Source organism: Ursus arctos, unplaced genomic scaffold (genome assembly GCF_023065955.2).
Source record: "Ursus arctos isolate Adak ecotype North America unplaced genomic scaffold, UrsArc2.0 scaffold_5, whole genome shotgun sequence".
Lineage (NCBI taxonomy): Eukaryota > Metazoa > Chordata > Mammalia > Carnivora > Ursidae > Ursus > Ursus arctos.
In genome coordinates, this window is record NW_026623067.1 from 5,340,286 (window position 1) to 5,352,502 (window position 12,217).

General features: G+C 36.6%; 1 protein-coding gene across 1 annotated transcript; it reads right to left on the reverse strand.

Moving 5' to 3' along the window:
• Positions 1 to 1,159: 1,159 nt before the first annotated feature.
• On the reverse strand, positions 1,160 to 8,007 carry LOC113261398 (olfactory receptor 2M5-like). The gene is made up of 3 exons (XM_057307276.1): positions 7,067 to 8,007; positions 3,719 to 3,826; positions 1,160 to 1,406 (listed from the first exon to the last, which is right to left on the reverse strand). Exons 1-3 carry the CDS (start codon positions 8,005 to 8,007, stop codon positions 1,160 to 1,162), a joined length of 1,296 nt encoding a protein of 431 aa, XP_057163259.1.
• Between the last annotated feature and the right edge of the window lie 4,210 nt (positions 8,008 to 12,217).

The window sequence follows — 12,217 nt, forward strand, 5'->3', positions numbered from 1 at the left end:
GATGAATCACTGAACTCTGCCTCTGAAATAATACACTATATGTTAATTAACTGATTTCAAATAAAACGATATTTAAAAAATGAAATAATAGCTGCAAACTTCCCTAATATGGGGAATAAGAGAGAACCCAGGCCCAGAAAGAGCAGAAAGTCCCTAAGATGAATCCAAAAATGTCTACACCAAGACACATAATAAAATGTTGAAAGTAATAATAAAGGAGAATCTTAAAAGTAACAAGAGGAAAGAAAAGTTACATATGATGGAAGTATATGAGGCATCAGCTGAACCTTATATCATAACAACCTTTATAGTCCAGAAAGGATTGGCATAATACATTAAAAGTGCTGAAAGAAAAACCCTACAGCCACGAATGCTGTACCTGGCAAGGTTATCATTCAGAATAGAAAGAGAGATAAATAGTTTCCTAGACAAACAAAAATTAATGGAGTTTATCAACACTAAGCCAATATTATAAGAAATGTAAAATTGAATCTTTTTAGTAGAAAGGAAAGACCTTAAGTGGAAGTAAGGAAATTATGAAAAGAAAAAAAAAATCACAGGGAAAGCATAATGTAAATGTAGGAGATTAACATTTATAAAGCTAGGATAAAGGTAAAACACAAATGCAATAAAATCAGTTAAATATAGAAAAATTAATCAAGTCATATAGAAAATAAAATGAGGTAAACTATGACATCATATGCATAAAATGTGGAGTTGGCAGTAAAAATTTTGTGCTTTTAGAATGTCTTTGAACTTAAGCAACCAACTTAATATAGACTGTTATACACATAAGATGTTATGCATGAACCCAAATGCAACCACAAAACAGACAAGAAGAAAAAACACAAACGCAAAAACAAAAACAAAAAACAAAACAAAACACCCTATAATAAATACAGAAAGAGTAGATGAAGGAATCCAAGCATAAGACTAAAGAAAGCCATGAAACCACAAGGAAGATAGCAAGGATGAAAATATAATATATTCAGAAGAAGGGCAGGGTGTAGGAAACAACAGAGAGTAAAGCAGCCAGGTGCTAGCAGTGGTAGCACTACCTCACTACCTCCCTTTATCTAGAGGGGAGGGAGTGGTATGTACAGAGCCAATAGAGCTGCCCAAGGGGGTTATGACCTTGGTGAAGGAATGCAGTCACTCCTCAAGCCCAGCCTGGTTGGAGCATGGCCATAACTACTCTGAACTCTTCCCTCTTTCCTCTGATCTGCAGGTGCCTCTCACAGATCAAATATAACAGGAAGCCAGAATACAAGGCAAATGGGGTGATGCAGCCTGGATAGTGGTCCACACAGGCCAGGAGAGTGTAACCAGCACAGAACCCATGGCAGGGGCCCACAGCATCCAGGTGCTCCTTCTCCCCAGGCCACTGCAGGAGATCTGTCAAGGAGCTGTGAAACGGAAGTAATGTGTCTTCTTTTTGGGTCCAGAGAATTAAGACTGCTGTTCTTCCAGTTTCCATGCCAAACTCTCAGAGCTGCCCTTGACTTCTCCATCTCCTTTCACAACCAATTCTTCTACAAATCCATGCTGGCTTACCTTTGAGGTATGTCAGAATTAGATCATATCTCCTTACCAGATATTGTTCCACCTCAGCTCAAATTTCCACCATTTCTCACTTGGAATATTACAATATTTTCCTAATCTGCCATAGATTACTTGCCCATGATGCTCTCTGACTGTGTCTTGTGCCACTACATCAACCACGCCAGCCTCATCAGCGTCACTTGAACATGCTGTGCCCACTTCTCCCCTCAAACTCTTTCCTTTAACTCTTCATTTTTTGAACAAACTCTCTGAATGTACTGTTCCTTCTTTACTCATTAAGGTCTCTACTCAAATGCCCCCTTGACAGAGATGTCTTCCCTGACCATACTATATAAAAAGACATCCATCTCTATCTTTCTTCCCTCCTTCACTTTTCTTCATATCACTTATCAACATGTTACATATTGAATATTTATTGTTTCTAATGTTCCCCAACTAGAATGTAAGCTCCATGAAAGCACTGATTTTCTTTTTTTCCACTGCTTTAGCTCCAGTGCCTAAAACAGTACCTGCCATATAGTAGATTCTAAAAAAAAAAAAAAAAAACAAAAAACTTATTGAACAAATGAGCAAACATGGTCTCTAATGTCATATCCACTGGAACATGCATGAAGAAACTCTGACGCTTTTCATACCTCAACAAAAAATCATTGAATTGTCACCACAGAAACACTGTCTTCTACCATGATTTTCTCTACTCAAACTTAGAGGTTAGTGAGGCATGCTCGAAAACTTTTGGAAAAAGCAAGACCTTGACCAATTGCTCATGTGCTATAGGTATTTTAGTTTTCAACATATTTCATATGAAAATTTGTATGCCTTTGACTTTTTTATGTGCAAGTTGTAGAGTTGGTGATTACAGACTAAATGCTCTAAATTATTTAAAAAATGTCTAGCTCATTTCTTGTGATGAGATGACTACCTTAGTTATTTTTATAACCAGCTGTCTCAAGTCAGAGAACCATCTGACAAGTGTCCCTCTTCAAATACCTGTTGTCCTTGTCTTCTCCAGTTTCATGCCCACTTTCCATTTGTAGCATCTCAGAGTCTCTGGGCACCTGAAATGGTGGTTATCTTGTCTCTTTCATAAAAGCTTCATTTTTCTACATCCTCTCCCCATGGAGTTCTAGTTTTCATCTTAAAGTAATTTATTCAGTTTCAAAATTTTATTTTCATAGTGTATTTATTAATGTGGTTGACTTCTTTAAATATTTTATTTACTTATTAGAGAGACAGAGAGAGAGAGAGAGAGGCACGAGCATGAGTGTCAAAAGGACAGAGGGAGAGGGAGAAGCAGGCTCCATTCTGAGCAGGGAGCCATGGGGCTTGATCCAGGACTCTGGGATCATGACCTGAGCTAAAGGCAGAACTTAACCAAATGAGCTATCCAGGCACCCCAATATGGATGATTATTTTAAATATGCTGGGTGTTGTATTTAACTGATGAATCACTGAACATTATATCAAAAACGAATGAGGAACTATAACTTGGCTAATTGAATTTAAATTAAATACATAAAGAAACACAAATAAATAAAATATTTATTTTTATACAAGACGTTTAGTTTGTTCTACAACAAAATATATGCATGTTGGAGAGCTGTTAAAGTAGAAGATGGACATTTAAAATTATGAATATGAGAATGGAAATAAGTGAAAGAACCAAAATTTAATTAGGATTGAATCATAATTCTTCTGAATGATCATGTACTTAATTATTTTATTTAATGATTTCCCTTAAACAATTAAGACATATTATGTAATGGTGCTCTTCCAACAAGAGGGTGTCACACACACATAGTCGAAAGTCCAAGATGAGTGCTTTCCCAATCCATCTGGAAAACACTTTGCTGTGAATTTCACAGGGTTAAAAGGTTCAACTCTATGAGTTACATATAAAAATAGAACTCTTTATTAAAACCTTCAAACATAAGTCACATGCTTTATGAACACATATTAGTTAACAGAATCTTTTCAACTAGGACTATCTGCCCTCATTGAGCATTCTTCCCTTATTTCCCAGTGTTATCTTCTAAACACAGTCTTATCTGTGAAGTATTTTTGGAGTACCAGAGTGCTGTGGCACCACGAAATGGTGGTAACAGCTCATGCTAGTATCCATTAAATGACAGTCCTCTTATTTGAGATGGCTTACAGATAATTTTTATTCTTCAGTGAAGTGGTATTTTGACTCAGTTTCAAGGATTCTTCAGCCATTCCTCTAGGAATTCTGAAGGGGCCATGTTTAATATTGTTGACACAGCTGAAATTTAACATAAAGATTATAAGTTTTCCAGAACTCAGCTTTGTATCTCTGTAATACAATGTCAATTGATGGCTTCTTTTTTTAAATAATAATATTTTATTATATTATGTTAGAAATCACCACGTGTATCCTCAGTTTTTGATGTAGTGTTCCATGATTCATTATTTACATATAACACCCAGTGTATGATGCAATATGTGCCCTCCTTAATAACCATCACTGACCTATACCAGTCCTCCATCCCCCTCCCTTCTGAAGCCCTCAGTTTGTTTCCAAGACTCCATAGTCTTTCATGGTTCATTCCCTCTTCTGTTTACTCCCCCTTCACTCTTCCCTTCCTTCTCCTACCAATATTCCTGCTATTTCTTATGTTTCATAAATGAGTGAAACCATATGATAATTGTCTTTCTCCACTTGACTTATTTCACTTAGCATAATCTCCTCCAGTCCCATCCATTTTGCTGCAACTGTTGGGTAATCATTCTTTCTGACGGCTGAGTAATAATCCATTGTATATATGGACCACATCTTCTTAATCCAGTCATATGTAGAAGAGCATCTTGGCTCCTTCCACAATTTAGCTATTGTGGATAATGCTGCTATGAACATTGGGGTGTCTATTGTCCTTCACTTCACTACGTCTGTATCATTGGGGCAAATACCCAGTAGTGCAATGGCTGGATCATAGAGTAGCTCTATTTTTAACTTTTTAAGGGACATCCACACTGTTTTTCAAAGTGGCTGTAACAACTTGCATTCACACCAACAGTGGAAGAGGGATCCCCTTTCTCCACATCTTCTCCAACATTTGTTGTTTCCTACCTTGTCAATTGCTGCCATTCTAAGTGGTGTAAGGTGGTATCTCAATGTGGTTTTGATTTGAATTTCTGTGATGGCTAATGATTTTGAACTTTTTTTCATGTGTCTGTTAGCCATTTGTATGTCTTCATTGGAAAAGTGTCTGTTCATATTTTCTGCCCATTTTTTGATTTGATTATTTGTTTCTCATGTATTGAGTTTGAGAGTTCTTTGTAGATCTTGGATACTAGTCTCTTATCTGTAGTGTCATTTGCAAATATCTTTTCCATTCCATGGGCTGCCTCTTAGTTTTTTTTGACTGTTTCCTTGGCTGTGCAGAAGCTTTTTATCTTGATGAAGTCCCACAAGTTCATTTTTTTCTTTTGTCTCTCTTGCCGTTGGAGATGTGTCATGAAAAAAGTTGCAGTGGCCAATGTCAAAGAGGTTGCAGCCTATGTTCTTCTCTAGGATTTTGATGGATTCTGGTCTCACATTGAGGTCTTTCATTCATTTGGAGTTTACCTTTGTATATGGTGTGAGAAAGTGGTCAAGTCTCATTCTTTTGCATATAGCTGTCCAATTTTCCCAGCACCATTTATTGAAGAGACTGTCTTTTTTCCACTAGATGTTTTTTCCTGCTTTGTCAAAGATTAGTTGCCTAAAGAGCCGAGGGTCCATTTCTGGGTTCTCTATTCTGTTCCATTGTTCTGTGTGTCTGGTTTTGTGCCATTACCATGCTGTCTTTGTGATCACAGCTTTGTAGTATAACTTGAAATCCGGTAATGTGATGCCCCCAGTTTTGATGGTTTCTGAAATATTTAAGGTGTGAGTTGTTAAGTTGTTAATCCTCCTTCTGAGTGTGTCCTATTCACTGGAAAACTTTTTTATGTTGCTTCAGTCATTCTTTTGAAGATTTTATTTATTTATTTATTTATTTATTTATTTATTTATTTATTTATTTATCCCAGAGAGAGAGAGAGAGAGAAAGAGAGAGAGAGAGAGCAGGAGCAGGGAGCAGGATGTGGAGCTAAATCCTAGGACCCTGGGATCATGACCTGAGGTGATGGTAGACACTTATCCGAGTGAGCCACCTAAGCGCCCCTATTTCAGTCATTTTATTTTTTTTAAATAATTCTTTTCTTTAAAGATTTTACTTATTTATTGACTGAAAGAGACAGCCAGCAAGAGAAGGAACACAAGCAGATGGAGTGGGAGAGGAAGAAGCAGGTTCTCAGTGGAGCAGGGAGCCAGCCCAATGCGGGGCTTGATCCCAGGACTGGGATTGTGCCCTGAGCTGAAGGCAGACGTTTAATGATTGAGCCACCCAGGCACCCCTATTTCAGTCATTTTTTAAAAAAGGAAACGTGTAACAAGTTCCTAGTGTTCTAGTTATATAGTATATTTTCAATTTTTTTGAAATATATCAACACTTTGGAAATACCTATAATGCCTTCTGCTTTTAATTTTATTGTGTTATAAATATTTTCAATCATTCATATTTTATATCACGAATCGAGTTTTTTTTCTTCTTTTTTTACTTTCTCTTTTCTCTGTGTGCTCAATTTTTTTTAATTATGAACTATTCCAAACATAAAGTTTATTTTCTACTATCAAAAAAGAGCATTAGTTTTTGCTGGCCACCTTGATCTGTTCTACTATATACATTACAAAGAGATCAGGAAACTTTAAGAGTGGGAAATTATTTTGCAAGGCAGATCTAGAAAATTAGGTCAATAATTAGATCAGTGGCTTACAACCCTTGGTAAACATGACAATCACTAAATGGCCTGCCAGTCAGATTCTTGAGCCCATTTTAACAGATTCTAATTCTGCTAATCTTAGATGGGCACAAAAGTGTTATATTTTGTGACATCAGCAAATGATTCTAATGCAAGTGATCAGAAAACCACTCTTTGGAAGCACTGAGATAAAGTGAAGACTATTTTTAAAGGAGTAAGAGGAATTAATAGTCCTGTTAGATACATAGAACAAAGCAACACTGCTAAATTTATCTGATTCCTGATTTATCATCATATCCATTAATTAATTTTTCAGGGAATTATCCTGAGGTCTCTATGTGCTTGGTATTTTTTTTTTTTCATTCTAGGGATGCAGACACTGACTTTTTTCATGGAATCAACATGAAACTTTTGGAAATGCTAAAATGCACATTACCATTTAATATGACTCATGAAGATAATTGATGTACACAGTTCCTTGTCCTTCATCAGCACATCATCAAGGTGATCAGCAATAAATTCTGATGGAGAAAGGAAAGGATACACTTTTTTTTTCTGCAGATAAACTCAGTAAAGTGAGTAGACTTCCCCAGGATATTGAAGAGATTATTATTATTACTATTTTTTAACTGACAAAATGCCCCTTTCCTGGTGCATCTCTGTTTTGCCTATGGGTGACAGTGGGATTTCTGCCATTTACCTGGAGGACTGACACCTCCACCTCCCCATTAACTTTTTCAGTGCACTTATAACTTCCTTATTCCTAAGACTGTAGGCAAGAGAGTTTAGGAGAGGAGTGAGGACAGTTCCAAACAGAAAAAGACCCTGATTCAACTTTGGAGTATTGGCAGAACCGGGTCTCATGTAGATGCATATACCTGGACCGAAATAGAGACCCACTACACAAAGATGAGAGGAGCAGGTGGCCAGAGCCTTGTTCCTGCCTTCTGGGGAGTTCATTCGGAGTACAGCAAGGAAGATGACAACATAGGAAGACAAGATGAGAGATAAGGGCAGCAGCAGAACAATGATGCTTGTTATCACCACTGCCTCCCAATAGACTGAGATATCCTCACAGACGATCCTAAGCCCAGTCATGACTTCACAGAAGAAGTGGGGAATCTCTCTGGGGCTACATATATTAAAATGCAAGGTAAAAGCAGTGTGGACTAGTGAAGTGAGTGCCCCTCCAGCCCAAGACATGGCAATCATCTGTAAGCAAACCCTAGGGTTGATAATGCCTGGGTATCGGAGAGGATCACATATAGCCACATAACGATCAAAACACATGAAAGATATAAGGATGCATTCTGCAATGGCCACAGTCAAGGAGAAGAAAATTTGAGTCCCACAAGCCAGGAATGATATGCTCCGCCATCCAGAGAAGAAGTTGGCAGCCATCTTGGGGACAATGCTAGAGGTCAATGTTAAGTCCATCAAAGAAAGCTGACTGAGAAGGAAGTACATGGGGGTGTGGAGATGGGAATACAACCAAATGAGGAGGATCAGAAGAGTGTTGCCAGTGAAGGCGGCCATGTAGATCAGGAGAATGATGGAGACCATGGCTGTGATGTGCTTAAATTCAGGGAAGAATCCAAGGAGAATGAAATCTGTGGTTTCTGTCTCATTCCCACTCCTCATGGCTCTGTCTAATGATAACAAAATGAGAAGAGATTTATTAACAGTATCATAGAAATGAATCAGTTTCTTACTAAAGTTTAAGAACAATGGCAAATATAAAAATACTCACCCAGGATCACTTGAATCAGTTCTTACTATTTTTTTCTGAACTCCTTATCCATGATTTAATGTGCTTTTAGAAACCAGAGGGTACTTATTAAATGCATTCCATTAACCCTGTGTATTAAAGGCATTTTCATATATTAAAAGAAACTGGATAATAGTAGTTTTTATTTTGTTGTTGTTTACAATTAAAATATGACGAAGAGTTGATAAGTCACAATTTTCCACTGCACTTTGTCTAATTTTTTCACTATTTTACAAAATTATGCTATTTCCATTCTCATCCTTTTAGTGATTTCCATAGTAATATTTTTGAGTAAAAATTTACACTTATTTCCAGGTCAGATATTATAGGCTTCATTTGACTATGAAAAGAATTGCTAATTTATTTTATAGAAAGATTTCTTTTTATAATTTTAAAACATTTCTACTTTACTCAAGCCTTTTGGCTCTGGACATTATAATTTAAGGGAAAATTGATTATGCCTAAACATTGTGTTATGCACATTTATGATAATTTAAGCTTTTAATCTAATTAGCCTTATTTTCCATCCAGGCAAAACACTTACTGTATTTACATGGTCTATAGTAAATTCAGATTATCAATGAGGGAAGGGCGCCTGGGTGGCTCAGTCATTAAGCATCTGCCTTGGGCTCAGGGAGTGATCCCTGAGTTCTGATCAAGCCCTGTATCAGGCTCCTCCCCTGGGAGCTTGCTTCTTCCTCTCTCACTCCCCTGCTTGTGTTCCCTCTCTCCCTGGCTGTCTCTCTCCCTGTCAAATAAATAAATAAAATCTTAAAAAAAAAAAAAAGAATAGTATGAATTTACAACAGCAAGAACCCTAAAAGATAGCATAGAAAGGAAACTTTCTCTCCCTATTGATAATCTTTTTTTTAAAGATTTTATTTATTTATTTGACACAGAGATAGAGAGAGAGACAGCGAGAGAGGGAACAGAAGCGGGGGAGTGGGAGAGGAAGAAGCAGGCTCCCAGTGGAGCAGGGAGTCAGATGCAGGGCTCAATCCCAGGACCCTGGGATCATGCCCGGAGCCGAAGGCAGACTCTTAACACCTGAGCCACCCAGGCACCCCTTAAATCATGTTTTAAAAGCCATCCTAAAAAATGGTAGTAAAATAAAATACTCCAATATCCTATTCTACTATGTTCTTGAGAAACTGTGACATTCATTTGTTCATGAAATTCTTGAAAATATCATTTTAACTTGTTAGGCTACTCTCCTCTCTGAAACCTGTGTGTACATGTATATGTGTTACAACATTAACAGTAAGATCCAAGTTTCTTTTGTTATTTACAGAAAGGACTAAAATAACCTGTTGCCTATGTCCACCTAGTACCTTCTCCTTAGAAACAACGTGTTCACATACTAGGTCATCCATTACTTTTCTAATATTTGTGCAGTTTGATTTCAACTCATAGTTTCCATGCAGATACTTGATTTTGATTTGATCACCAAAAAGAGTAATCACTTTTAAAGAAAATAGGATAACAAAAATATCCACATCTGCTCTCCCTTTGCTCACACTAAGAGCCTCAAACTTCTTGTGAAGAACTTGAAGACCTCTGTGGGTTGCCACTTCCAGAAATAAGCATATCCAGCTTTTATTTATTTCTATATTTTATAATTGTGTATCTTACATTGATCAAGTACTTTTTGATAATGGAGAACATTTTTTATTATGTTCTGTCAGCCACTGTTTAATACATCATTAGTTTTTGATGCAATGTTCCATGATTCATTAGTTACATATAACACCCAGTGCACATTACAACGCATATCCAGCTTCTATCACAGCATCCTATGTTGATCACCTTCAAACCAAGAGATCACATACTAGTCAGAAACTGCCTCCTGTCACTGTGTTTTTGATTGACTTGATGAGTTAGCCTGCTTTTAGATGTGGAGATAGTTTAATATAAAATTAATAATAATAATAATAATAATAATAATAAAACAATAATGGAAAAATTAGTCACCATGCATCTTACTCACTCCTACCTTAAAATGAGTCTTGGTGTAGTCAGTGGGTTGTCTATGCCTGAACTGGAGTCATCAGATGGTGAGAAACTGAGATTTCAGAATGTCCAGATATTTGAAAATTCTCTAACTTTTCAGAAAAGCAAACCAGGGCTCTGTGATTTAAGTGCTATGTTACACAATGTCCAATTTCTTGTTCAAGTGCTGTTTCCTGAGGCTTTTGGTTGTCCCCAGACTTGGCTAGGTTGTAAACTTTCCTTCCAAACTCTATTCATCACAGACTGGATTGAAACCTAAATTTCATCATTGTTTGTGTGGCTGTATGTTTTCATATATGTCTCACCCCTTAGACCATGAGATTTATGATGGAAGAGACTGTCTTTGCTAAGTTCTATCTTTTCTCTTTAGATCTAACATGTTGCTTTCAGTGAAAATATGAGTTACATACATAATCAGCTTAGGGCTGGAATCCAGGCCTTGAACACTGGATTCTGTGTTTGGACCAAACTAGATGATTTTAGCACAAATAATCATTTTTCTACTGAAAGGTATTACTTTATTTTGACTTATGATCCCTTATGGGCTTCAAAGCACTTTCCAGCATTTTATTCTGTTGGAATATAGGAAGGAGAGTCACCATTATTACGTCTACTTGATAAATGATATACGGAAAGAACCAGCTCATAGTCAAATAACATGTCCTATTCCGGGGTAAATGATCTGTTTACCAAGATTGAGCCTTACAAATACTATTGACAAATAACTATATAGTTAGCATAAACAGATTTTCACTATCTAGGAAAACTGAGTTACTTCTTTTATCAAGATGCTTACCTTGTAATTTGTGTTCAGCCATTGAAATCTCTTAGAAAGTATAAAACATTCAAAATTCCTGCAGCCAATTAATGCTGAATATACTGTTAAAGAGGAAACATAAACTATCTCAGTGGGAAAAAAACAGGTAACTGAGTAGATCTTGATAGGTTTTCTCTCCTCAGCCTACCCAGTTGTGAGCAGGGCTGAGATCTTCCTAATTCCACAATGCCACAGGGTTTAGTAAGGAATTCTTGGACAAACCAAAGATAACAGCTTCATGACAGCCCCACCAGTTTCTCATTAAGGGCTAAGACACTCAAGTATGGCATCCTGGAGGGATCTTCTCCCCAGGATATAATTAGAGTTTTTCAAAACCAAAACTATCTACTAGTACATGCTCTGATTTTTTTTTCCTCAGTCAGCACCACTATCATTTTCCCAGAGGTCCAATTTAGAATTTTCTGTGCCTTTTCATCATTAATCGCTTACAACCACTAAGCAAGTTATAGATTTTTCCTTTCTAAGATCTCTTATTTTATCCTTCCTTTGTATTTCCAGAATTCACACTCTATATCTATATCCCTGTCCAGAATTATTCCCTTTACTTTATCTTTTTAGCTAAATTTTCCCTTTTCTTCAAAGTCAAATGTAAGTTTCACCTCCCCAGTAAAGTCTTCCTTTATGTCTACTGTGTATATCAACATATCTTTCCTAGTTAATTATGTCATCTTTCTTTTGGCCTATTATCTCTATTGTCCTGTTACTGATCTTTTAACACTCTCTAACAGTTAAAAATAAGATTTTAAGCCATGCAAAGCCTAGGGTTTTCCTTAGTGTTCCTTTTGTTTCCTATTCCTGTTAGATTATCTTAGTAGGCACTGACTTAACAATACTAATTAAATTAAATTTCATCAAGATCAACAAATGCTGTACTATATACTGGGAATTCAAAATGGAAAAAATAATAAATTCACGAAAGCTTTTTAAAATGGGGGAAAATGATTTATGAAGAAAGATATTATGGTATGGGAGAAAAGTATTGCAATAAAAGTAGGTACATATTACTACAGCAACAAACAGACAAAGGGATTCGTTTGTCTAGCTGAAAGATTTGTAGGCAATCAAAGAATGGTCTCATGGGACTAGTAACATCTGAGTTGGGTCTGAAAGGACAAATAGGAATAAATGAAAATAACGAATGATGGAAACTGTAGCATAAATAGCTGTATATGATGTCAAGGCAAATGGACTGACATGGCTTTTATGGGAAAAATTAGTCATCCATATTTCTTCTG

Coding starts and splice junctions, on each gene's coding strand:
- LOC113261398 (XM_057307276.1), bottom strand. CDS start 8,007: ATGAGGAGTGGGAATGAGACAGAAACCACAGATTTCATTCTCCTTGGA. Junction 3,827..7,066: donor TGGAGGTGTCAGTCCTCCAG/GTAAATGGCAGA, acceptor GTTAAATTTCAG/CTGTGTCAACAATATTAAAC. Junction 1,407..3,718: donor CTGAAGAATAAAAATTATCT/GTAAGCCATCTC, acceptor TCCGTTTCACAG/CTCCTTGACAGATCTCCTGC.